The sequence below is a fragment of the Loxodonta africana genome, chromosome 19 (genome assembly GCF_030014295.1).
Source record: "Loxodonta africana isolate mLoxAfr1 chromosome 19, mLoxAfr1.hap2, whole genome shotgun sequence".
In the NCBI taxonomy this organism is placed as follows: Eukaryota; Metazoa; Chordata; class Mammalia; order Proboscidea; family Elephantidae; genus Loxodonta; species Loxodonta africana.
In genome coordinates, this window is record NC_087360.1 from 31318404 (window position 1) to 31346242 (window position 27839).

Genomic DNA, 27839 nt, shown 5'->3' on the forward strand with positions numbered 1-27839 from the left:
TTCTGAATTTGAGGGGAGTGATTTTATATGGAAGTGTAAAGACGTAGGAATAGCTAAAATGTTCCTAAAAAAAGAATAATGATTTAGAGGACTTGAAGACTTATTACAAAACATTAATAGTTGTGGTAACGGAAGAAGGTTACACTCATAGACTAAAAGTCAAGAACCAAGCTTGCTGCCATCGAGTCAATTCTGATTCATGTTAACTCCATGTGTTACAGAGTAGAACTGAGCCCCGTAGGTTTTCTTGACTGTAATCTTTATGGAAGCAGATCTCCAGTCCTTTCTTCTGTGGTGCTGCTGGTTGGGTTCAAACCACCAACCTTTTTGTCAGTAGCCAGGTACAAATTCATAGACTAAAGGAACAGACAGAAGCTCATAAATAGAGTCCACACATATATGGAAATCTAATATGTGAGAGGCGACACTGCACCACAGTGATGACAAAATGAACTACTCAATAAATCATTCCAGGACAACAGTTGTCCAAAGAGAAAAAATACGAAATTAGAAAGAAAGAAATTAAATTCGTACTGCATACCATACCCAAAAATCAGCTCCAGAAAGATTAAGAACTTAAATGGGAAGAGGAAAACTTTAACATTTTTCAGGGGGAAAAAAAAAAAAAATTGGAGAATGCATTTGTGACCTGGAATCAGACAGGACTTCTTAAAGAAAAAAAAGCATAGAAGGTGCTTTAGGGAAAAGACTGATGCTTGACGACATTAAAATTTAAAACCACTACATCAAAAGATATCCAATACAAAGTGAAAAGAAGCTGCACCCTGGGATTAGACATTCACAGTACATATAAAAAGACAGAATGAGGAGAGAAAGAGAAAACCTTGGGCTCTCTCCTTTCTCACCTCAGCCCTACAAGGTAGACGTGATGATTTTTCCCAGTAAAAACACTGAGGCTCTGAGAAATAAGATTTGCCTAGTGCCCTCAGAAAACCCATTTGAACCCAGCTCTGTCTGACTTCGGAACCCAAACCCCAGTGGCTATGGTACATGACCAAGTCAACTAAATAATGGATGAAAGAGCCAATGAACACACAAACACACAAGTGTATAATTACGCTCTCTGCCTGGGGGTGGGGTGAGGGGTTCAGGGCTATTGGCTCCTTTGGCAGATGAAAAACTCCCAGGCTCAGGGTGAGGATGCAATAATGCAGAAATGGCAGGTAGTGGATATATTTTTAAGGGCTAGGGCATCTATCAGGAGCCCTGGTGGTGCAATGGCTTAAGTGCTTGGCTGCTAACTGAAAGGTCAGCGGTTCAAACCCACCAGCTGCTCTGTGGGAAAAAGGTGTGGCGGTCAGCTTCTGTAAAGATTACAAGCTTGGAAACCATATGGGGCAGTTCTACTCTGCCCTATAGGGTCACTATGAGTCAGAATCAACTCAGTGACAATGAGTTTGTTTAGGGCATCTATAGGATTCCCTGGGTAGTTCAAACAGTTAAGTGCTGGACTACTAACCAAAAGGTTGGTGGTTTGAACCCACCCAGATAGGCCTGGCAATCTACTTCCAAAAGGTCACAGCCTTGAAGACCCTATGGAGCACAGTTCTGTTGTGCACACATGGGGTCACGGTAAGTCAGAATTGACTCAATGGCAACTAACAACCAGCCCTGAGAAAGAGAGACTATGTTCAGCTGCCATATAATAGTCACTCAGGAGGTCAGCGAATATTTCCATCCACGGGGCAGAGGAGTTGTAAGTCAGGCAAGGAAATAAAGACCCAGACAGGTTGAACAGTGTGGCCAAAATGAAAAAGCTGCAGAGTTAGAAGGTTCAGTGGGGGCCCTGTTGTCCTCCAGAGCCCAGACACTTTCTGGTTGGTCCTCTATTTCTCGCTCTCTCTCAATCATGTACATGTGAGCATGCCCACACACACACCCCGCTCCACCTCTCACGGGGGATAAAAGACACTGTAGCAGGCAAGTTGCAAGTCACACTTTATTCATATGCTGCGGGGTCTGGGGAAGAATCCTGGGCAGCAGACCCGGCCCCTGGGGGGCACTAGTTGGAAGGGTGGAAGGCGCCTCGCTGGTGCCATTGCATGTCACGGATGCGGCGCACAGACTGCACCTGGGGGTGGGGGGCCCCGAAGTCAGCGCTGTCCTTGTAGTCTCCCTTCTCCAGCAGGTACTGCAGCCCGCGGTAGCCAGGGTACTGATAACCAACCCACCTGCAGGGCCAGAGGTGGGGAGAGGGCGCATGGTGAGATAGACAGAAGGAGGGGCAGATGGAGACTGAGATGGGAGGAGCATGCTGAAGCCATCAGGAAAGGTGGAGCCCCCCAATCCTGTCACACCTCCTCAGGATTAAGCGAGACCCCCGCCCCCGCCACATTCCTCTAGGATCCTTCTTTCAATGGGGAGCTCACTACTTCTTAAAGCTAATTTTTTTTCAAGAGAATGAATTTTTAAATTTATTCTTTTTTTGTTTGTTTGTTTAATTCCCTATTCCTCCTCCCCGCCTTTCACCATTCTCTGGTAACTACTGATCTTTCATCTTGATGGATTTACTTATTCTAGATACTTCTCGTAAGCGGGATCATATAATATTTATCCTTTTGTGTCTGGCTTATTTCACTCAGCATAACATTTTCAAGGTTCGTCCGTGTCATTACATTTATCAGAACTTTTCTCTTTATAGCTAAATAATTCTCCATTATATGGCTATACCATATTTTAGTTATCCATTCATCTGTTGACAGACACGGTTGTTTCCATCTTTTGGCTGTTGTAAACAGCACTGTGATGAACGTTGGTGTGCAAGTATCTGGACCCCTGCTTTCAGTTCTTTGGGGTACATAACTAGGAGTAGAATTGCCGGATCATATGGTATGTCTATCTTTAATGTTTTTAGGAACCGCCAAACTGTTTTCCCCAGTGGCTGCACCATTTTACATTCCTACCAGCAATGTACAAGCGTTCCAACTTTTCTACATCCTTGTCAACACTTGCTATTTTCTGTTTTTTAAATAATAACCATCCTACTGCTTTTTCCCTTTTCTTGATGGGGAACTCACTGCCTCCTAAGGCAGCTTTTCACTGAAGGCCTGATACTAGGATCAGAGCAAGGGGTGATCTGAAGCTTAGAAGAAGGCAGGCCTGTTACCCATCTCTGTCTACACCCACCCCAACCCCAAGCCCATCTGCATGGCTAGAAGAGTGGAGAACGTTCCAGGAGCCTTCTTTAATTCCTGCACTGTTTGAGGCCTGCACCATTTAGAGGATCCTTAACTCCTTTGTGCAGCTGATGAAAGCTATAGGCCTTCTCCCCAGAAAATGCCACAGAGCCCTGGCCTACAAGGGCCTGCCTGGCCAGCCCCTGGGGACCCCTCCAGCTCTACCTCTCAGTCTTGTGCCCTCTACAGCTCTGTGCTTCAGCCACACTGGCCTTCATAGAGTCTTTCAAACTCACCTGGCTCCTCCTGCCACAGGGCCTTTGCACATGCTATTCACTCTGCTTGGGACGCCCTTCCTTCCTGCCTTCTCCCATGAAATTTCTATTCTTCTTTGATAGCTCAGCTCAAGAGTCCCTTCCTTAGGGAAGTAGCTTAGACTTGTGTAGATTTTTAAATGACTAACAGTCACCCCTAGAAGGTGGACTGTAAGCTCCACGAAGGCAGAAGCCAGGTCTTTTCCGTCTACCCCTGCATGTTAAGCATCTAACACTGTGCCTGGCATATGGCAGGACCTGGTGAATGAATGCATGAATGGGAAAATTAACACAGGGCTTTGCACACTATTTTAGGAGCTTGCCAGATCCCAAGAAGTTAGTGTGTGTGAAATGAACTGGCTCGCTGTGGGGGGAAAAAAGCCCTGATTTGTAGTACTTGCCAATTTCTGCAGTGTAAGTTCTCCCACAATGGCTGAGTTCAAGATAGTAATGATCGGGCAGCCAGATCATAAAAATTCTGAAAATGTAACAGTCATCTCTTGCAAGCCAGCTCCAGCCCACCACAGCCCAAGCACATCCGTGGACCCTCGTGGAATCCAGATTTTTTACAATGAGTAATCCCCAGTGCTGATGGCCAAGGATTGTGTGCCAAAGACATTTAATTTGTTGGAAAATGATACCTCCTGTTTCCAAACTCAGGATCTCATGGAGTCCAAGGCCAGCATGGGCAGGACTTCTGCCTCTCACAGCTTTGTTAAGACCATTTGACTCATTCCCACCTTTCCCCTGGCCTCACCTCTGCCTCAACCTGCCCCCGTCCAACACTGACAGTCCTGCTCTGTGGGGCTGAGGTTAAGGCCCTGGTTTCTCTACTCCAATGGCAGGGTATTGCTCAAAAGGCAGCTCTGGCCATAATTGCTGGAGCTGAAAGCCACCTATGGGCTGATGATGTCCAAACCCACTTTCCGACGGGAAGACTGGGCTTCGGAGAGTGCACTGACATGTGAGAGATCACCAGTGAGTTCAGGGCAGAGCAGGACTTAGGACCACAGAGCCTGTGTGCCTGGGCAGGAGCCAGGGCTGGGGTTGCACTCACGTGCCACTCTGCACCCGCACAGACGACACCTTCTCCTGGTAGCCATGGGCATGGAAGCTGGGCACATCATCATCAATGACCTCCATCTTCTTCCCTGTGAAGTTGGGGTTCTCATAGAGGATGATCTTGTGCTCTTGGCTGTCCTGTTGATGGGGAGGGGAGGCTGAGGGTGAGTGAGGGGCCCAGGGTGGACTTTCCCACCTCATCCTCATGCCCAAGAGCTGCGTACTCCACTTACAACCTGACACACCCACAATGTGAGTATCTATGACAACTGCTATTGAATAGTGGTCACTGGTTGAGTTCCCACTGGTCCATTGCATGTAACACATGCTCCCAGATTCTACACTGTTGGTAATACTTGATTCTGAAATGTCATTTCTCCACCCACAGCCTCAACTTCTGCTCTTATAAATGGTGGTCATGGCCCACACACACACATACACACACACACACACACACAGAGGCTCATTGTGCAAATTAACCAGATCACAGTCACACCAGCCTCTAACAGACTCTTGAGACATTTTGGCTTTCTTCTATCTCCATCTCTCTTCCCCTCCTCCTGTTCCTGTGTGTCAGGCATTTTTCTTAACTTTTTTTTTTTTTACTTAATCTTTAAACAAGTCTGATCCCATTTAACAGATGAGAAAACTGAGGCTCAGAGACATAAAATGACTAGTCCAAGGTTATACAGCTGGCAGTAGCAGGGCTAAGATATGTATCCAGGTTTGTGGGATGCTAAGTCCAATGTTCTCCAATGTTCCATCAAGCTCTGGGAAGGACTAGTCAGGGATTGGGAGGTTTGGGGTGTACCTGAGCATGGTTTGGGCCGTCTGCCCTCCCTGAGAGTTCACATACTAGCAAGAATCAAAATCAGAGGAACACCTAAAGCTCACACTGGCTTAAACAAGAACTAACCACCAGCCACTTTTCCCCACCCCAACCTAGAATTTTTAAAACTATTTATGATTGTTGTTGCTAGCTGCCGTGAGACCCTGGGTGGTATAACCGGTTAATGAGTTGAGCAGCTAACCAAAAGGTTGGAGGTTCAAGTCCACCCATGAGTGCCTCAGAAGAAAGACCTAGTCATCTTTTCCAAAAAAATCAGTCATTGAACATCCCATGGAGCAGAGTTCTACTCTGGCACACGTGGGGTCACCATGAGTTGGAATCGACTCAGAGGCAACTGATTGGTTAGAATTGTGCAATGTGGCAGCCCTCAGGCTGAGCCCATTGGAACCCTGGGGCAGGCGGTGCTAATATCCCCATTTTACAGGTGAGAAAACTGAGGCTCAGGGAGGTCAAAGGACTTATGCAGGGAATCCCCCCGCCAAACAGAAGGGGTGCAATGCAATGCAATTCCTGGCCCCTGGGCCTCTGATGCCAAGGTGGTAAAGAAAGGGGGGGAGGTGAAGGGCGGGGGCACTTACCACTTTGACGGGTCTCAGAGAGCTGAGGGAGTCTGTCCTGCGGCTGCTGGTCCATGAGTCCCAGCGAGGGTACTCACCCTTCTCAAACACAAACTGCTCACCCTTGCAGTTGGCTTGTTCATAGCCCACCCAGCTGTGATCAAGACATAGAGAGAGAGAGAGAGAAGGTCAGACTCACTCCAGGCTTCCTCTAGCAAGAACCTGGCTACTTGCTCCAGCCCCAGGACTTACTCCCGCCCATCCTAACAAGGGTACATTAAACAAACAAGCAAACAACAAAAGACCAAACCCGTTGCCGTAGAGTCAACTCCAACTCATAGCCACCCTATAGGATGGAGTAGAACTGCCCCACAGGGTTCCCAAGGCTGTGAATCCTTCCATAAGCAGACTGCCACAGCTTTCTCCCGTGTAGCAGCTGGTGCCCATTCAACTGGCAGCTGAACTCTTTAACCACTGCACCACCAGGGCTCTTTTAAGGATACACACCAAACCAAAACCAAACCCATTGCCATCGAGTTGATTCCAACTCATAGCCACCCTATAGGACAGAGTAGAACTGCCCCATAGAGTTTCCAAGGAGCAGCCGGCGGATTCGAACTGCCGACCCTTTGGTTGGCAGCTGCAGCACTTAACCACTACACGTACATACCAAAAACCCAAACCCAGTGCCATCGAGTTGATTCCGACTCATAGCGACCCTATAGGACAGAGTAGAACTGCCCCATAGAGTTTCCAAGGGGCCCCTGGCGGATTCGAACTACTGACCCTTTGGTTAGCAGCCGTAGCACTTAACCACTATGCTACCAGGGTTTCCACGCATACATAGCCCCATCTAAATTCCATCACAGTGGATCCAGCTGTAGAACCATCTCGATTATCCAGAACTCTGTGCTGTGCTGACTTCAACAATCTGGAGCACAACCAAGAAATAAGATGGAAGCCCAAAAGACCATCCACAGCAAATACAGAAATATACAGCCTGCACTCTAAAGCCACGAGTTTCCTCTCTTCATCCTCAGGATTATCCTCATCCTGAACCAAAAACCAAGCCTGGTGCTGTCCAGTTGATTGTGACCCATAGAGACCCTGTAGGACAAAGTAGAACAGCCCCATGGGGTTTTTAAGGAGCTGCTGGTGGATTCGAACTGCCAACCTTTTGGTTAGAAGCTGATCATCCTAACAGGAGGAAACTGAGGCTCAGAGAGGGGAGTTTCTGGCCCAACATCACAAGAAGCCAAGAAGTAATAGAGCCAGAATTTGAACGCAGCTCAGTCTGATTCCCAAAACACAAGCTCTCTCCATAGGCTGGCTGTCTCCGAATCCTGGTTCCCTGATGGTGCAGTCTAGGAGTACAGTAAAGACCGGTACCCCCAACTCCACAGCCCAGTTGCCTCAAACCCCGCAGCCCCTACACAGATGCAGCATTCGGGTACATACGGTCCAGACTGCACCAGGACAGAGCCTGCCTTCTCCACACCAGTCTCCTTCAGGTTGGGGCAGGGCCCACTGAGCTCATGAGAGTGGCCCTGGAAGTTCTCCTGCTCAAAGATGATGATCTGCAATGGGAGAAGAGCGTCAACCCCTGTCATGATGAGGAGGAGTGAGAGCAGGACAGTGGAGCTGGAGAAACTCAAAGGATGCTAAAGGGTTCCACCCTTCAGAATCACAAACCAAACATAAAGCTGGGCAGTCTGGCTTTGCCATTTACCTTTAGTCTCAGCTTCCCCATCTGTAAAATGGGACATAAAGGCAGTACCTACTTCGTGGGGCTGTTAGAAGGATTTAGGGGAGCGTAATAGTTAGCACATAGTATTTGCTGTAGGTGTGGGAGGGATAATTATATTCGTTAAGGGAGATGCCACAGATGCCAGTGGGTAAGTGGTGGAGCTGAAATTAGAGCCCAGGCCTGTCTGATGCTGTTTCCACTAGGGCAGAACTTCTCAAAACTCTAACGTGCACACAGAGCACCTGGGATATTGATAAAGTGCAATCTCCAAGGCAGCAGGTCTGGGATGCAGCCCCAAATTCTGCATTTCTAACCAGCTCTGAAGTGATGCTGATGCAGAGGGTCCCTTGGCCATATTAGGAGTAGCAAGGTGCTAGACCACAATGCATGAGCTGCTTCTGCTTGTATTAGAACTGAACTAAAAAAAAAACAAAAAACTGAACTAGTGCTCTTCATATACACTCCTCAACCCGATTTCACCTATAAAACTACACATACCCATGTCCTTTCTTCAAGTCCCACAGGACTTTCTAAGTTTCCCTTATGCTCTCCCGCTTGGGATACTTTGTAAGAGGACTTCACTCCCCTTACCTTACCTGGCTTTTTCATCAGCCCACAGTAGGGGGCTGGCAGGATCCCCATCAGGGGAACCGAAGCTCTGCAGAGTGAAGAGACCCACCCAAGGTCACAGCCAAGTGCTAACCGAGAGGCCAGGTGCACCTTTCATTAATCCAGTGAGAATAGTGGGCACAGGTTTTTAGCCACTCTTCCTAGGGACCTGCCTCTCAGAGTTGACTCCCAGGAGGGGCAGCTGCAGAACCCGCATGGTCAGTGCTGGGCTGGGTAAACATGTGCCTCTCTCTGGGGCTGGGGATTAGCCAGACAAAGGCAGAGACAAATTCCGGGGGATCAATTCAGTGTTCATGGTCAGTGACCCAGCCACAAATGAGGTCAGGAGACAGCCGTGGGTTCTGATGCCAACTCTGCTGCATATGGCTGTGCAGCCCTAGGAAGTGACTTGAGTCCTCTGAGCCCCAGTCTCCTCATCTGTAAATTGGGTATCATACCTATTTTGCATGGCTACTGCAAAGAGTCAAGAATATGGAAGCGAGGGCCGAGTTAATTATTATCCTGGCCATGGAGACAAGGGTTTACAGGCATGGTGAGGCCAGGTTCTCCATGCATTTTAGAAGGCTTCAGAGAGCCCAGGAGCTCAGTATTATTATTGCTGTTGTTGCTATTAATCCATATAACAGAGGCTAAAATTATACCCTATTAGTTGCCATCGAGTCAACTCCAACTCATGGCGACCCTATGTAGAACAGAATGAAGCATTGCCCGGTCAGACAATACTCTGTCGTGATCCATAGGGCTTTCATTGGCTAGTTTTGGGAAGTAGATTGCCAGGCCTTTCTTCTTAGTCTTAGTCTGGAAGCTCTGCCGAAACCTGTCCACCATGGGTGACCCTGCTGGTATTTGAAATACTGGTGGCATAGCTTTCAGCATCACAGAAATGTGCAAGCCACCACAGTATGACAAACTGACAGACGGGGGGTGGAAAATTTAATATGTGTTATCTAATCCTTAAAACTTGCATTGTCTGATATGGCAGCCCTTAGCTACATAGGGCTATTAAGTGTATGAAACTGATTCCAATTAAGATGTATGAAAACGATGCAGACCCTCAACAAGATGGACTGACACAGTGGCTGCAACAATGGGCTCAAACATAGCAATGATTGTGAGGATGGCACAGAAGCTGGCAATGTTTCGTTCTGTTATACATAAGGTTGCTATGAGTCAGAGCTGACTCAAAGGCACCTAACAACAACAACGTAAGTGTAAAATACACATCAGATTTTTAAGGTTTAGCTTGAAAAAAGTAATTAAAATCTCCCTAATAATTTTTGTATTGCTTGTATGCTAAAATGCTCTTATTTTGCATATATTGGGTTTAATGAGATACAATATGAAAACTGATTTCACCTGTTTCTTTTCACTTTTTTTTAATGTGGTTACTAGAACATTTTAATTTACACATGTGGCTCACATTATACTTCTGCTGGGCAGCGCGGCTCTAAGCCGCACGACACTGAACTTGTTGTCCCTCACACTCACCCCCCTGGTTCCCACCCCAGGGCCTTTGCACTTGCGGTTCCCTCTGCCTTGGTGCCCTCTCCCACCCCCACCCCAATTTGCACACAGCTGTCTCCTCACTGGTCCCAGGTCTCTGCTCAAATGTCACCTCCTCAGAGAGGCCCTTCCTGACTACCATCCCTTGTCCACCTGACTCTTACAAACCCCTTAAATCTACTTTATATTTCTTGCTAGCAGTTCTCATTACTTGAAATCACATATTTGTTTATTGGCTTATAGTCTGTCCTCTAGAAAGTCAGCCCCATGAGGGATGGAATAAGGGTGAACAGAGTGAGGGGCTACCTCGGCTCAGCTTCCCCGGCCAGCAGGCCCCAAGCTGGACAAACAGAGAGTTCTGGGATGGAATTCATGCCCTGGGCTCCTGAAGTGGGCAGAGAGGCACGGGAGAGCAGCCAGGTGGGTGGTAGGTGGTGGCGGTTTGGGGGCAGATTGGGTGTGATGAGCCTCTGACACCGAGATTAGATCCCATTGAGACCTGACATTGGATGAGACAGCAAAGCAGACCAACGAGCTGGCGTTGGGTGCACACTCACAATGCGTCAGGTGTCAAGGGGAGCCTGGTTTCTTTGCCAAGTCACCATCATCCTATGGCAGAAGTCCCACCACTCTCCCCATTTCATGAAGGTCAAGGTCAAGGATCTGGTCCAGGTCTCACAGTCTTGCAGGTGTGGAGTCGGATATATAGTCCACCCTACCCCCACTCACCAGCTCCAACTCAGACTGCAACTGGGGAGCCCCCATGGGTAATGGGGTTCAGGAGACAAGGCAGAGAAACTTCAGGCTCTGATGCCGGAAGCTGGTGATGGGAATCTAGGTGGTCCAGCTATGACAGGGGAGGGGCCTTCAGAGGTGGGGAGACTGAGGCCCAGAGAGGGGGCAGGGGTGGGAAGGGGGAACCCTGGGAGGGAAGACACCAGCCCTTTTTACAGAAGAGGATACTGAGTCTGGGGGAAGTTTACTGCTGGCTCACCCTGTGAGGTACCCACCTTGGGGTTGAGGGGCTGCTGCTTGCCCACTTGAGTCTGGTGGTCTGAGGCCATGGTGGACTTCCCCGTGCAGAAATGACCTGGAAGGCATGGAGACCAGCAGTTAGACCCTGCCCTCATGGAGCGGTGGACGCTGAACCTGGGCTTTCTCACCCTGCTGGTGGTGAGGGATGACTCAGGGCCACTCCACTGAGCCCCAAGCCCTGTCTTGTTCCCCCTGGTCTCAGTTTGTCCTAGAACCTTGGGGTCTGCAAGCAACTGCCTGAACATTCACCATTAACTTCACTTCTTTATATCCAGGTCAGCTCCAGGAAAAAAAGGAAAAAATTGAGGTCTATGCCAGGGAAGTGGTGATAAACCAGAGCCTACGCAGGGTCCCAAGTGGGTTCCCATCATCCAGCTCCAACCAATAGACACCATACAGAACACAGAACAGCGATACCAGAATTTCTGCCTTGATGTGGATTTTCTTGATTGAAGGCAAATGGCGTGAAGCAAACCAAAGCCATGCCGTGGCCATGTCTGTCTTATGGCTTCCAGTTTGAGACCTCGCAGAGTCCCCTGCACCCCCTGCGCCCACCCCTGCCCCAAGCTTCTTCCCTAGACTCCTCTCCCCGTTCCCGGTACCCAGAATTCTCCTCTCTATCATCGGCCTTACTGGGCCCCATCAGGGAGCGCTGCCTTACTGGGCCCCATCAGGGAGCGCAGCTGCTGTGGAATTCTACGTTACAAGAAAGCAAAGGCGTAGTGGAGGAAGTTCAGGCACTGTCATAGGCAGCAGGGGAGAGAATTTCTTGGCTGGTGAAAACATCAGGGTCCCTGGGTGGCACGAACAGTCTGCACTTAGCGGCTTCTCAGAAAAAAGGCCTGGTGATCTGCCTCCATAAAGATTACAGCCAAGAAAACCCTATGATTCTACTCAGTAACACATGGGGCCACCTTGAGTCAAAATCAGCTCAGGGACAACGAGTTTGGTTTTTGGTTTTTAAGGACATCAGAAAAATCTGGAAAATTGTCAGGCTCTTCTCACTTCCATGGGGTGGCAGCCAGGACAGGCCTCATTTCCCGAGGGGCAAGACAGGCGAACTGACTTCCTTCTCCAGAGACAACATCCAGCTTCCAGAACCTCCTTCCACATTAGAGGCCAAGGCTGGACATCCCCAAAAGGACATAATTCAGTTAAGCAGCTGTGAGCCAAACCTGCTCTTCCTCCGCAACGAGCCCGCCCTCTGGGGCTGCCAAGGCACCTGAGTCTCCACCACCCCACCCCGCAGCCATCGGCATCCTGAGACTAAAGATGAAGCCCGCTGGGTCCAGCTCAGGAGCTGGCACTGTGGCTTACCAGCCCTGAGGCCCTGGGTGAGTCACATCCTCTTTCTGTGCCTCACTTTCTTGTCTTTAAAATGGGGACAGTAATAGAGTGCCCGAAATATCTGTGGGCAGGCGGTGAGAATTCGGTTATATGAAGCGTGATACTTCCGGCACCTGGCAGAAAGCTCTGCACACGCTGGGCTCCCAGGAAATGACAGCAATTGTGAGACTATCAGGGTTATTTCTACCAGGCACCAGTGTTTTGAGTCACTTGTTGCTGGGAGATCTTTCAGCACTACAGCAGTTTCCTCTCCCATGGTACTTTGCCGAGATTGGGCACCGAGCGGGCGGTAATGTTTGCTGGTATGCAAAGAGCCGATGCACCGCCCTAGATGTGACGCTGAACTACACTGGCTCAATTCCTTCTACTTGCAAACCCTCCAAGTTAGATTCTGCAGTGAAACAAGGATGCTGATGGACTGGCTCCTCCACCTGTCTGTCAGTTTGTCGTACTGTGGTGGCTAGTGTGCTGCTGTGATGCTGGAAGCTAGGCTGCCTGTATTTCAAATATCAGCAGGGTCACCCATGGTGAACAGGTTTCAGTGGAGCTTCCGGATTAAGACAGACTAGGAAGAAAGGCCTGGTGATCTACTTCCAAAAATTAGCCAGTGAAAACCATACGGATCACAACAGAACATTGTCTGATATGGTGCTGGAAGATGGGCCTCCTAGATTGGAATGCACTCAGAATACACAGTGGCTGCAACAATGGATTCAAGCACACCGATAATCGCGAAGATGGCTCAGAACCAGGCGATGCTTCGTTCTGCTGTACGTGGGTTGGCCATGAGTCGGAGTCAATTCAACAGCAAATAACAACAACAAAAATGGTTATGTTTAATAATAATAAAGAACACTCCCACTATATGCCAGGCACTGTACTGGACTGTTCACCTACCTTATCTCTAATCCCCTCCACAAGGGAGGTTTTATGATCTCTCTCCCCATTTAACAGAAAAGAAGACTGAGGCTTAAAGCATTGAAGTCTCTGCCCAAAGTCACCTTGTCAGAAAGTGGCAACATCTGGATTGGAAACCAGGTCTCCTATGCGATGTATCAGGGATGAGAATGACAGAAAAAGGCAAGGCAAGCAAGAGAGGCATTCTTACCAGTGACACCAGCCCCCGCGAGTGCTCCTGAGGCCTGGCCAGCAGGAGGTGGCCTTTATACCTTCCCCAGAAGTGCCAGCGCCAAGATGGGTGATTGCTGCGTAGCCGCGGAAAGCAGAGTGAGAATGCTGGATTAAGCCCACACCAAAGCCTGGCTCAGCAAATGCCCACAAACATTGTGTCTCCACACAATAATGTCATTAGCTGTCAGATTCGGCCTCGCCAGGGTGGTCAGGCGGCTGGACCGGAGGATACCCACTTTGCATGCATCAGCCATCCAGCTGCCAGGACCAGGGGCATACTGGGTTCATGGGCCTGGTCAGTCAGGCCCTGGGGCATAGCGGATGCAGATAAATCTCCGTGATCCTGGGGAGGAATAAGCAAAGGAGGGTGCTTGGCAGGGCAGGCATTCATCCAGGAGCCCTGGGTGGTGCACAGGGTTCACACACTTGCCTACTAATTGTAAGGCTGGTGATTTCGGTCCACTCAGAGGCACCTCGCAAGGAAGGCCTGAGCATCTACTTCCAACAAATCAGGTGTTGAAAACCCTGTGGAACACAGTTCCACTTTAACACACACATGGGGTCGCCATGAGTCGGAGTTGATTTGATGGTTAGTGGTATCCATCCCTCCATCCCTCCATCCTTCCATCTCTCCAACAACTATTTACCAGGCATCTACTTGGTGCCAGGCTCTGTTATGGGCGATAAGATCAAGAAGGGGACTTAACCCAGCCAGGCCTTCAAGGGAAGCTCCTGGGAGGAGGAGTCCCTGAAAGATGGAGAAACAGCGGCCTGGGGAGGAGAGTGGGGAGCCAGTTCCAAGCAGAAGAAGGGGCCCATGTGCAAGGAGATTGCATGGTGGGTTTAAAGTGCAAATGCTTGGCTGCTAACTAAAAGGTTGGTGGTTTGAGTTCACCCAGAGGTGCCTCAGAAGAAAGGCCTGGCAATCTACTTCTGAAAAATCAGCCATTGAAAACCCTATGGGGCAGTTTTACTCTGACACACATGGGGTAGCCTTGAGTCAGAATCGACTTAACAGCAACTGGGTTTTTTTTGGGGGGGGGCGGATTGGAAACAGGTTCATGTGGCTGAAGTGAGGCAAGTGATGGGACAGGGGTGCAGGACTTCAGTTACATTCCTCCAGGTGCCTGATGTATGTCTTGACTGAATTCAAGATCAGGCAGGAGGGCGGGGACAGCACTGGGGCCTGGAAACTGAATCTAAGGATACTTGTTCCCCCGCCTCCCGTCCCCCCAAAACACACATAGACACATATAACTCATATAGGGACACTTATATATACACACATATGCAGACACACACATACACACAATCACCACCCCACTAGCTGTGCCCTTTCTTTCTGTAGCAGAGAGGTGCCTGTGGGTGGGCTTAGACGCCAACCTTTCAGTTAGCAGCTGAACATGTTAACTGTTTGCATTACCTAGGTACCTCACTTCCCACTTATAAGGATCTAAATATTTTAATTCACAGATAATATAGCACTCATAATTTATGTTGTTGTTGTTTGCTGCGGTCGAGTCAGCCCCCGACTCGTGCACAATGGAGCGAAATGCTGCCTGGCCCTGCACCACCCCGTGCTGAGTTATAGATCAGACCCATTGTGATCCATAGGGTTTTCATGGGCTAATTTTTGGAGGTGGGTCACCAGGCCTTTCTTCCTAGTCCATCTTAGTCTGGAAGTGCAACTGAAACCTGTTCAGCATCAGAGCCACACACAAGACTCCACTGAGGTATGGGTGGTGGCTACACATGAGGTGCATTGGTCAGGAATTGAACCCAGTTCATAATTACACCCTTTGTGAAATGAGTCAACTTATGTGAACCCCGCAGGAGAGTTTCTAACCCATAGAAAAAAAAAAATTTTTTTTTTGGGCACTAAGTAATTGTAGCTCTTACCTTAATCATTACCGTGACATCTACATGGACTTCAATATTGTCAAAGCCTATTACATTGCTTTCTTATTCATCCTCTCATTAAAGAAAATGCCAGGCTGAAGATTGGTCAGCAACTTGGATGTCTCTATACTCGTTCATTCGTTTATTTCTACACCCAGCAAATACGTCTTGAAGACTGACGCTGTATCAGCTGGTGGTGAGTGGTGAGGGATATAGATAGGGTCCCTGCCTTGGTGGGACTTCAGCTGACACCTTCTTAAGATCTCAAAGTACTTCACCTTTTTTTTTTTTTTTACTGTGGTGAAAATATGCATAAGAAAACATATGCCATCTCAACAATTTCTACATGTACAATTCAGTGACATCGGTGCATGTCAACCTTTCTCACTACCCTTTTGGTGTGCAACCGTCCTCTCTATCCTTTTCCAAATCATTCCACCACCATTAACATAAACTCAATGCGCACTAAGCAGTAACTCTGTCCTTCCCCCCTCCCTCCTATCCCTGGCAATCACTAGTAATCTTTGGTTTCTATATATTTATTTCATATAAGTGAGATCATACAATTTTGTCCTTTTGCGGCTGACTTATTTCACTCAGTCTGATGTTTTCAAGGTTCACCCATGTTGTGGCCTGCATCAGGACTCATTTCTCTTTATGGCTAAGTAGTATTCCATTGTGTGATTAGACCACATTCTGTTTATCCATTCGTTGGTTGATGGACATTTTGGTTGTTTATACATTTTGTCTATTCTGAAAAGTACTGCAACGAACCTTGGTGTACAGGCAGCACTTCACTTTTTGGGGTGACTGGAGCAGGTCACTCATCACTGAGACAAAGAGCTTACTGAGCTGGGACAGGATCTGTGGTCTCTGTATCCAATGCGTAGTAGGTTTTCAGAAAAGATTTGTTGCCTGATCAACTTAATTCATGAGTAAGAAAAGAATGAGAGGGTCTTAGTTTAAATTCTACCAGCAAGAGGCCTTCCTTCACACAAGAGTTCAAGTGCAGATAGTTTACTGATCCCGGGAAGCATCAGTAGGGAGAGGGGAAGTGAGACAGGGAAGCAAAAGCAGCCAATACAGGGTGTATTAGTGAGCAAGTGTCACCGAGCCTTCTTCAAATTAGGTGGGGTCGTGTGATTTGTCCTGGCCAATGGATTCTGAGCAGATGCAACAGGTATAATTTCCAGGTCAAAATTTTTTATTGACTTTCCAGTGCTCTCTTCTTGTCCCGTGCCTTGAGATGGCTGTGTTATAAGATGGTGGAAACTCTGTTGGCCTGGGCGAAGTGCCCCCTTCTGACTAGCATTAGACAGGTGACATGAATAAAAAATCCACCTTTGTTGTTCTCAATCACCCAGACCTGGGGCTGTTTGTTAAGGCAGTGTAACCTGACTGATACACAGAGAGAAAGGGCTTAGGGTTTCCTCTCCACTCATCTTCCTGTTCCCATGAAAAGAAGAGGCCACAGAGTCCCTTTGGACAAACAGAGTGTAGTCCTTAGATAAAAAGTCCAGAGCTGGAAGGAGCCTCTGAGATAATCAAGCCCAAGAGTTTTTGCTTCTTTAAAAACCAACATTCTCATCTTAGGACAATTATTTCCCTTCTTAAGACCCTACCTCTTAGGCCAGCCCATCTCTAGACACTGAGATGGATTCTAGCCCCAGTGAGGGGGGCACTGAGTCAGTCTTCCCACAGGCCTTCCCTGACCCAGGCTGCTCAGGAGCTGGTCATGCGACAGCCTTGGGCCCAGTGCCCCTCCTCCCTTTCATGGGGAGCCCTGAGCCCAGTGCCCATGATACTGGACATGCTCAATAATCCATAACAATTGCCACTCCAGCACCATCAGCAGCAATGGCAGCAACATTAGGTTGGCCAGCCACAGCATCAACAGCTGATGAGATGGGACAAAAGGGCTTGGAGCCAGACCTGAACTTGAGTTGCGGTCCCAACACTTACCTGCTATGGTACTTGGGACAATTGACTGCCACTCTCTGGGTCTCAGTTTCTCTCTCTGTAAATGAGGCTCACTATTACCTGTCTGTGGGTCAGAGACGATCCCATAAAGAACCCAGTAGAGCACTTGGTTGTTGTTATTGTTGTTACCACTGCTGCTGCTGTTGTTGTTGTTTTCTACTATATACCCCTGCTGGCTGCCTGTCCCTAATGAATACATCAGGGCGTGGGGGGCATAGGAATGAGAGTCCCAGAGTCAACACACTGGTTCCAACCCCAGCTCTACTGCTTCTTCGCTGCATGGCCCTGGAAAAGTGACGCTACCTCTCTGAGCCTCAGTTTCCTCATCTGTTAAAAAGGCTTAACAATGGAGCCTACCTCCCAAGGTTGTTCTTATGATTCAAAGAGATGATGTATTTAAAAAACAAAAAGCAACAGAGGAAGAAGGAGAGTCAGGAATAGGAGGAGAAATGGAATGTGTGGCTAATTGCCTCCATGAACAACTGCCTCCTTTGCCATGAGACCAGAAGAACTAGATGGTGCCTGGCTATCATTACTCAACATTTTGACCAAAGATTCTATAGAAGAATCTTTGATCAAAAGGGGGGAAATGTATAAGACAATTTCAAATTCTCATGGACTCTAGACATCCTGGAGCCATGGAGGCTGGATGGACCCCTGAAACTATTGCCCTGAGATAATCTTCAAACTTTAAACCAGAACTATCCCCTGAAGTCATCTTAAAACCAAACAATAGTTTAGTTTAACTAGTAAAAAGATGTCTGCCTTGAGCATGATGCTTTTTTAAGAACTACCTATCTGGGACCAAACTGACAACAGCAACTTGAAAGGTTAGATAGAAATTTTAGGGGGCAGTGAGTTATGTTAAGGGGGACAAACAACTCAGAAAAGGAATGTAAGAATGACTAAACAACTCATAGAATGTAATCAATGTCACTACACGGTACATGTAGAAACTGCGGAATTGGTGTACATTTTGCTGTGCATATTTTCAACAATGAAAATTTTTTTAAAAAGCCCTTAGGACCAGCTTGGCATTCGGTAAGCTCTGGTTTATAGAGCAGAACAAGGCCTTTCCCTGTGAGAGGGAGAAGAGAAGAGCCCTGGAGGGAGGGGGCGTTGGGTTAAAGCCTGTGGGCCCAGTGCTGAGGCTCTACCCTAGCTTCTTGATACAGAAAGATGATTTCTTGGTTGTGCATATGTTTTTTGTTTTTAATCTACAAGCCAAAGTGACTGAAAATTGTCATATTCCTCTCTATGCCTTCCTGTGGCTCCCTCAAGCTGCCCACACACCAGCTGCCTCAGCCACTGGGAGGCTGCAGGGGGCCTAGGTGGGCTCAGGGTTGCTGTTTTTGTTGGGTGCTATTGAGTCAATTCCAATTCATAGAGACCCCATGTGACAGAGTAGAACTGCCCCATAGGGTTTTCTAAGCTGTAATCTTTATGGCAGCAGATGGCCAGGCTTTTTTTTTTTTTCTGGAGCCATTGGGTGGGTTTGAACCATCAGCCTTTTGGTTAATAGCCAAGCACTTAACTATTGAGCCACCAAGGCTCAGGATACAATGGGGGAGACAAAGTCAGGGAAATGGTGCAGGGTCGCCCATGGAGGTGGGATTGGTGGGGCTGGTCGCCAGGCCTGCGTGCTTTTGGGGAGCCAGCTGTCAGCTGGCTGTCACACAGGACACTTCCCCCCAACACACATCAGGGCTGAGGGGACTCACGGTTATGCCCAGCACTGCCAGTGTGGTCCTTTTGGCTCCCCAGCAGCTCCCATTTCCCAGAGGAAGCCAAAGCGGCTCAGAGCAGTGAAGGTCAGGGGTGAGGGTTGGAGGGGAGCTCAGGTCCTAGCTGAGATTGCAGAAAGATCTCTGGGAAGGTGGTCAGAGACGCATGGAAGAGAGGGCCAGGGGGCCACCATCATTGCTCCCCAGATCATTGCAGTAGCCTCCTAACTGGTCTCCCTGCTCTCCCAGTCCCCACAGTCTATTCTAGGCACCATAGCCAGAGTGATCCCTATCAAACCCTATATCAGGTCATGCCTCTCCCTCTCAAACTCTCCATGGCTCCCACCTCCCTCAAGAAGAATCTGTCTTCCAGAATCTTCAAAGCCCTAAATGACTTGGCCCCTGCTACCCTTCTGGCCCCCTATTCTATCATTCTCGGCCTCTCACTCTGTTCTAGCTTCCTTGCCTCCTGGATGTTTCTCCACCACGCAGGCACACTCCTGCCTCAGGGCCTTTGCACCTACTACTCTCAGCTTGGGATTTTCTCATGGTTTTTTTGAGTCCCTGGTCACTGCTGCCATCGCCTCCATACTCTTACCCTACTTCATTGTCCTTCTTAGTGCTTCCCACTTCCCAGGATAGCCAATGTCTACTTGTTTGTTCATTTTCTGTCCCTCCCATAGAAGGTGAGCTCCATGAAGAAATGGCTTTGTTTGTTCACTGCTGTGTCCTCAGACCTTGAATAGGACCTAGTATTTGCTGAAAAAATTAATGAAAAGAGACTGACAGATGGATAGACAGACAAGAAAAATGATGGATAGACAAATAGATGGGAGAAAGGATGGATGGATGGATGGATGGATGGATGGATGGATGGATGGATGGATGGATGGATGGATGGATGGATGGATGGATGGATGGATAAATGCAAGAATAAACAGAAGGAAGAACTGATGGATGGAAGGATGAATAGAAAGATAGGTAGATGGAAGAAAGGAAAGAAGGAAGGAAAGGAAGGAAAAAGGAAGGATCAATGGATAGAGACTGACAGACATTCCGATGGAGAGACCGACAGGTGGACAAGATTAGGGTAGGAGGTGTGTGTGGTTCCACTTGTAATGACCCTCTCTCAGGGGTCTTAGAACCTCCAAGCCCCAGCCCCCTTCAGCCTGTCCTTCCTCATAAGGAAGTGAAGCGACTCAGAAGACCATGGCAGGTGGGGGACCGACCCCGGGCTTTATTGAGTAGGTTCAGGGAATGGTGGACAAGCAGGCCCCTGCCCAGCCTTGGAGTCCCCTCTTCTTGCCCCTGCTGCCCTCAGGGTGAGTGGGGCTGCTGGGGCCTGGGCACCCTTCAGCTACTAAGGAAGCAGCCCCGCTTGTGCCACTTCTGATCGCGGATGCGGCGCACGGACTGCAGCTGTGGTTGGCTGGCATCCCACTCATTCCAGTGCCTGTACTCTCTCTGCTCGAACACATACTGGCGCCCACGGTAGCCAGGAAACTCATAGCCGACCCACCTGCCGGGAGGGAGTGGGGAGACCAAGGTTAGGGAAAGAGCAGTGTGCCTGCCTCCAGTCTCCCCACTTTCAGCCAGACCAAGCTTTTAACCATGCTCTCCCCTTGCCTAAAGTCCTCCTTGGCTCCTGCTTTCTTTGAAATTCCTGTGTCTCAGAGCCTTTGCATATGCTGTTCCTTCTGCCTGGAACATTTGTCCTTATCTCATCTTTATCCCTCCCCCTCTTTCACTCCTATATTTTACATCTCCGTTCAGATGTCTCCTCCTCCAGGAAGGCTTCCCAACTCCTCTAAGCTGGGTCAAGTACTTCCTCTGGGCTCCTGGGACCGCCTGATCACGTTGTGATCACAGCCCTGATCACAATGAACTGTGAATACCTACTTCCTTGTCTGTCTCCCTATCAGACTGTGAGATTCTTGAGGACAGAGGCTGTGTAGTTCTTAATTCCCACCCCGCTGTGTCCCCATATCTTGCACATGGTAGATGCTCAGTAAAAAGTTGTTGAATGAATTATTTTTAGGGAGAGGTGGCATCTCTCAAGGCTCAACCCCAGATCCCAAGCCCACAAGTGAAATATAGTCACTGACAAAGGGACAATAATCCTAAAGGCACATTAATGTGGTATTAAGCCTAGAAGTAGGGAGGTGATGAACCTACTCTTTTATGTACTACTCAGGCCACATATAGAGAACTACATTCATTTTGGAACCCCTGGTAAGAAGGATCAGAGTGGTTAATGGAGAAAAAAAAAATGCCAAGAATTGGTTTAAGGGCATGGTTATATTCAGAAAATGAGTGAAGACTCAAATGAGCCAGGTAGAGGTAAAAAAAAAAATTTCATTTGATCAAAAAAAAAAAAAAAAAAGGATACCACTTCCTATGAGCCAAGACTTTCTGGAAATCCCAGTGGTCCTATAGTGCAAGCAATTGGACATTCACATCATGAGGGCTCTAGAGGAGGACTTTGAGCAAGGATTGATGGAGGAGCAGCAGCGTGAATGTCCTTCCAGGTCTGGAGGAGCAAGAAATGTCAATCATGTAAAAAACCACATACTGATTCTGTTAGGAGCCAGAGGTGTGGCTAACCAGAGGACGGGGCAGGAACAAGGGTCAAGAATGTGGTCCCGTGGTTTCGGGGGACATCTAGCTCAATGGCATAACAGTTTATAAAGAAAACTTTGGTGAGGAGCATCTGGGGTCTTAAAAGCTTGTGCATGGCCATTTAAGATAGTCCACTCATCCCACCCCATCTGGAGCAAGGGAGAATGAAGAAAACCAAAGACACAAGGGAAAGAGTAGTCCAAAGGACTAATGGACCATAACTACCATGGCCTCCACCAGACTGAGTCCAGGACAGCTAGATGGTACCTGGCTACCACCACTGACTGCTCTGACAGGGATCACAATAGAGGGTCCCGGAAAGAGCTGGAGAAAAATGTAGAACAAAATTCTAAGTCACAAAAAAGGACTAGACTCACTGGTCTGACAGAGACTGGAGAAACCCCGAGAGGATGGCCCTCAGACACCCTTTTAGCTCAGTACTGAAGTCACTCCTGAGGTTTGCCATTTAAAGATTAGACAGGCCCATAAAACAAAACAAGACTAAAGGGGCACACCAGCCGAGGGGCAAGGACGAGAAGGCAGAAAAAGGGGACAGGAAAGCTGGTACAGGGGACAGGAGAGTGTTGACATGTCGTGGGGTTGCTAACCAATGTCACAAAACAGTATGTGTATTAATTCTTTAAAGAGAAACTAATTTGTGCTGTAAACCTTCATCTAAAGCATGATTTAAAACAAGAAATTATGAAAAACACACACGCTAAAAGAATGGGGTCCCTTACGTCCCATTGATGGCACGGATGCTTGCCACATGGTCCTGGAAGCCATGAGCCCAGAGGCTGGGTACATCATCATCTACTATCTCCATCTTGCGGCCACTGAAAGCTGGGTTCTCAAACAGATGCAGCTTGTGGTCCGGACCATCCTGGGGGTAAGATCATGGGGTGAACCAGGTGCTCCCAAACCCGGATCAGAGCTCAAGAAGGCTCAAGAATCAGGAATCAACAAGCCACCACACACACACACACACACACACACACACAACCCTGCCCCCAAAACCACTGCTTGAGGGAAGAGGGACTCAGGAGATTGATCTACTCAGGAACCCTAGAGCCACAGAGTATAAACTAAGAGGAGGCCTTTTAGGTCTTGTTCAACCCCACCATTTTACAGAAAGGGAAACTGAGGCTCAGAGAGGGAGGAAGAGGCCTGAGAGTCTTAAGGTGTGAGCATTTCTATCTTTACTAAAGTGGATTGTGATTAGTCTTTCCAGTTTTCCCTCTTCCAGGCCTGCTAAGGAGGAGTCTGTCATTGTGTTGTGAGGAAGAGAAGGTGCAAGTAAAGAAGGTGGGAGAGAAGAAAGACACTTTAAAGTGTCACCGTGGGCTGTGTCTCTCTCAGGTGTTTGAGAAATGCAAGCGAAGAACTTGAGTTATTTTGAAGTCACTTTTTGGTTAGCTTCTTAGGTGATTTCCTGGACTGTATTTCTTTGACCACAGTGCTGATCTGAGACTGGACCATGTGGCTTGTGATTTCAGTAGGGTTACAGAGGGAAGTCCCAGTACCATGGTAGCTCACTCATGATGTGAATCCTAGGGGTTCACATGTTCATTCTTAGTCAACTTCTTCTTATCTTAAGACAACTATTTAGGTAAGAAATACGAGGGTCCTTTCCAGGTTAGGTCCACACTAGCCAAGCCCTGGGCAGAGCTTGGAAGATGAGCTTGCCTGAGCAGACCGCAGCATGCCCTGCTTCTAGAAGCCCCCAGAAATGGGCAGGAGCCATACTCACAATGTTCAGAGGTCGGAGGGACAGGAGGCTGTCACTGTGGTGGCTGTTAGACCAGGCATCCCAGCGAGGGTAATCTCCCTTCTCCAGGACAAACTGTTCCCCGCGGAAGGCCCTGCGTTCAAATGCCAGCCACCTGTGGGAGCAAAGGGCCTGGGTTCTCTCTCCTGTACCTGAGGGAGGACTCAGTTCTAGTGTGGGAAGGGGCCAAGAGCTGCTGACCTTTGACCTTTGACCCTCCTTCCAGCCTTGCTACTGATTCCTGGACCTATTATTGGAGGAGCTACTATACTAGGGCAACCTGGGAACTGACTGACTCTGGGCCAGGACAGCATCCTGGGAAACGCTATTGAGAATCTGTTTTATGTCTGGCCTCTGGGTAGGGCAGTCAGAAAAGTCCTCAGCACAATGCTGGGCACATAGTAAGTATTCCACAGACTCGACTTACTATTATTATTACTTATTTATTTATATGCACCATTCCATTCATTTTCACAAAAAGTCTGTCTGAGCTAGGTGCTATTATTATCCCCATTTGATAGATGAGAAAACAAAAGAAGGTGAAACAACTTGTCCAAGATCGCCTAGATGGTTAGTGCCAGAGCCCAGACTTTCAATCCAAAGGTGAGAATTCAGCACCCTGCTGGGCCACCTACTTGCTGTGTGGTCACGGACAGGCTATTTAACCCCTTTGGCCTCAGTTTCCTTATCTGTATAATGGGGATAATAAGAATGGTACCTCTCTCATAGGGCTGTTGTGAGGCTTCAGCGATACTGTGCATGTTAAGTGCTCAGTATAGAAAATTTTAGCTGTTATTAATTATTATTAAAATTATAATGACTGAATCCCAATTATCAGGCACTGAGCTAGGTGCTGGGGTGTCTACCTCTGGTCTCTTTCCACTGAACTCTGCTATTTACCACAGAAATGCAGAGCTAGAAGAATTCTTAGAGAATCACATGCAACTCCCTTATTTTACAGATGGGGAAACTGAGGCCAGAGAGGGGAAGGGAGTTGCCCAAGGCCTCACAGCAGATTTAGGGCTCCATCACGGACCTCTTGGATCCCAGAAGGCTCAGGGGTATGGGGGGGTGGTCCAGGTACTCACGGTCCTGACTCCACCTGGATGGAGCCCACTTTCTCCAGCAGGCAGTTCGTCAGGTTGGGGCACGCAGCTGAGAGCTCACACCGCTTGCCCTGGAAGTTCTCCAGCTCGTACACGGTCACCTGGAGGGCAGTATCCTGAGCATCCCACACGGCCTGGCCTCCAGCCTCAGCCTCCCTCCCTCCTTGAGGTACATTGTACCGGCCTGGAGCCCGCGCCACCACAGGCCTGCACTGCCCCCTGGTGGTTGCGGTCGTAAACGCCTCCAGGAGTCTCAATTACTAAATCAGGGGATAGCAAGCCCAGGTAACTGGGGGGTGGGTCGGGGAACCTAACAGGATGAAATGACCCAAGAATGAAGAGGGAAATAAAATCCATAAGAGAATGTGGGCCCAGTTCCCAACTTTTCCACAGAAGTCAGAAATCCGTATTTCCCATAATGGGAAATTTCCCCGTTTTAAAAACCATATGCTGGACAAATGAAACAACCAGCTTTTGACTACCGGGTTGTGCTTTTTTGCCTGCCCCGTGCCCAGGGAGGAAGGCGCTTTGCAGAGGTAGACCAAGGTTCTGCCTTCCTCACCTGCCTGGAAACACAACTGTCCTTGTAGAAGGTCCCTGGAGGACCCTGCTCCGGTCATTTTACAGGAGTGAGAGAGGCTCAGAGAAGGTAAGTCACTTGCCTGGGGCTGCAGAGCAAGATAGGTAGAGGCCCGGGAGCCACACTTAAATCCACTGTCTCTTTTCTCTCCCCACTGGCTTGGATGGGGAATAGCCCGCCGGTGACAAGGGGAGGCAGGAAGAGATGGTAGGGACATCCACCTTTCCAGTGGACAGCTGTTCCAGGAATTTGCCAAACCCTGGCATTCCAGAGCTGCAAGACCCTTAGCGGTCACTAGACCAACCCTGCACTGTCCCCATACACCTCTTTGCTCCTCTTCCCCTTGGCCTCCTGCCTGGTCTCCTCCACTCTCGGCAAAGGCCCCAAAACATCCTCAGAATGACTTTTTCCCATTTATTCCCTCAGCCCTCCCATCTGCAGCCCCCATCTTAAATTAATGCCCCCCAGGGATGGTTTAGAAAGGGCCAAAGGGGGGAAAAAAAAAACCCAAACTCATGGCGATCCCATGTGCGTCACAGTAGAATTGCACTCATAGGGTTTTTAATGGCTGACTTTCAGAAGTAGATTGTCAGGCCTTTCTTCTGAGGCACCTCTGGGTGGAAATGAACCTCTGCCCTTTGGGTTAGCAGCCGAGCACATTAACCATGTGCACCACCCAGGGCAGAATCAACAAATCCACAGTTCCCTCGGCTTTCTCGAGCACCTCCCTCTGTGTGCTGGCCACAGTCATTGCATTCACGTTGGGCTCTCACACCAACTCTGGGGCCTGAAGACTGTGAGAATTGTTCCCATTTTAAAGATGGGGCTTTTGAGGTCCAGAGAAGGCCAGGAACGTGGGCTGTGGTCAAGCAGCAGAGTCGGAGCTTGAAACCTTGTCTCCTGGCACTCCAGGGCCTCTGTGCTCCCATGAGACAGGCAGGGTGCAGGGGTGCCCCCCCACTTTGCAGACAAGGACAAAGAAGAGGGGTTAGGCAGAGAAGCAAGTTGACAGTAGAGAAATAGGAGTGAAGAGTTTCAGTTGAAGCTGTTTCCTGATCTACCATCCTGGCCTGCCTGGCTAGAGGGCTGCCTGGCTGGGCACTGCACCCTGAGGCCTGGGGGGTTCCTGAGCCTGGATCCTCCGGACTCCTCCCTGCCCAGTACCTTGTAGCTACTGCCAAGGCCTCCGTGGCTCTTGCCAGCTGCAGCCTGCTCCAGCGTTCCGTGCTGCTCCGCCATCTTCCCAGGAACACTTCTGGCTTCAAACCAAGGGAAAAGAGATCACCAGGTCCACCCAGGAGAAACCACGTGTTGATGTGACTGGAGTTGAGGACAAGCTGCAGAACCTTGCTGAGTATGGGACACACTCAGGCCTAATGACCTACATTAGGCCGTTCAGTCATTCAACAAACATCTACTGAGCACCCACTGTGGGCCACAGGCCTGGGACAGTGGGAGAAGGATCCTCATTTCATAGAGGGGAACCCCGAGGCCCAGCCAGGTGAGGCACACAGAGAGGAAGTGCAGGGATGGGGCCTGGCTCCCAAGCCTGTGCCTTTTCTTCTACCTGGCTGCTCCCCCTACACAGGGGCCTTGGGGCTTGGGGAAGAGAACTGGTCAGAGAACGGCTTCTGGGGTGGGGAGGCTTCTTCTGCCTCCACTTTGCAGACTGTTGTCTTTTTCTGTCTCGTCACTTTGTTCACCGAACATTGCATGAGCACCTGCTCAGTGCCAGGCCCTGTGCTGGGGGACAGGATGAGGCAGGGGACCATGGACAGACGGGGGACAGACATTGTGAGAAAGCATGGTGCAGAACCAGGTCCTCAGACACCTGCTCTAGCCCAGTTTCCATACATGTACTTATTCATCCTGTAAACATTAATTGAGCACTTACTGCATACCAGACTCTTAAAGAGAGACAGACACAGGCAGACCATTATGCCTTCATCGTTATGGGGACATGGACACAGTCACGTGGGAGGATTCTCATGATTGTCACACACAGGCACGCACAGGACTGTTCTCCAGTTTATCAGCACACGCTCACACACATACATAAACTCACACATCTATACACACTCACAATACACATGTACTCACACACATGCACACCCCCTCACATACACATGCACTCACACACTTATACACACTCATGCATATATGAACCCATTCACACACGCATATGCACACACATGTACTCACACACACACGCACTCACACACACATACTTGTACTCGCACTCACAGGGGCTCCCATGGTCATTGTGCAGTCATATCCCACTCACAGGCACGCAGGACAGTCTCTCTGTTTCTTTCCCTCTGACTCTCTCATAGGACTGTACCTGCTTATTTCAGACGCCCACAGTAGTACATGGAGCACCCACATCCACACCCCACACCCAGCTGCTGCCCACACATGCTCCCAGTGCACCCACAGCCGAGGGCCCATGGCTTCTGTACACAGGTCTGGCAGTGCACACAGGAGCCAACCTCTCCACAGGCATGGGGGGCCTGTGGGCTGTCAGTCTGTGCCCAGCCTCAGCAGGACATAGGGTTCATGGAGAGGAGGGGCCAGGGGACTTGGTAGCTCCCAACCCTGCCCACTGCCCTTTCTCTGGTGTTCCCAGTCTTCAGAGGCCCCTGCCCCAAGCTCAAGTCTGAGGGCTCAGACCCTGCCACTGCCCTCTGACGTGCAGGCAGTGCGGCCCCCAGTTCCCCACCCCCAGCTGGGCTTGGCAGCCATCTTGGGTCATCTTTCTGGGCTCCAACCCTCAGGTGACTCCCTGGCTTTTACAAGGGCTAGCTGTGCATGCCCCATGGAAACCACCAAGGCCTGGGCCCGCTAGGACAG

General features: G+C 49.1%; 2 protein-coding genes across 2 annotated transcripts; both read right to left on the bottom strand.

Annotated features, from left to right (window-relative positions):
• Nucleotides 1–1893: 1893 nt before the first annotated feature.
• Nucleotides 1894–12406, bottom strand: CRYBB2 (crystallin beta B2). The gene is made up of 6 exons (XM_023559295.2): nt 12153–12406; nt 10811–10890; nt 7379–7497; nt 5942–6074; nt 4509–4651; nt 1894–2192 (listed from the first exon to the last, which is right to left on the bottom strand). Exons 2-6 carry the CDS (start codon nt 10862–10864, stop codon nt 2024–2026), a joined length of 618 nt encoding a protein of 205 aa, XP_023415063.1. The 5' UTR covers nt 10865–10890; nt 12153–12406; the 3' UTR covers nt 1894–2023.
• Nucleotides 12407–20142: 7736 nt separating this feature from the next.
• CRYBB3 (crystallin beta B3) lies at nt 20143–26239 on the bottom strand. Its single transcript, XM_023559296.2, has 5 exons — nt 26154–26239; nt 24392–24510; nt 23286–23418; nt 22276–22418; nt 20143–20435 (listed from the first exon to the last, which is right to left on the bottom strand). Exons 1-5 carry the CDS (start codon nt 26226–26228, stop codon nt 20270–20272), a joined length of 636 nt encoding a protein of 211 aa, XP_023415064.1. The 5' UTR covers nt 26229–26239; the 3' UTR covers nt 20143–20269.
• Between the last annotated feature and the right edge of the window lie 1600 nt (nt 26240–27839).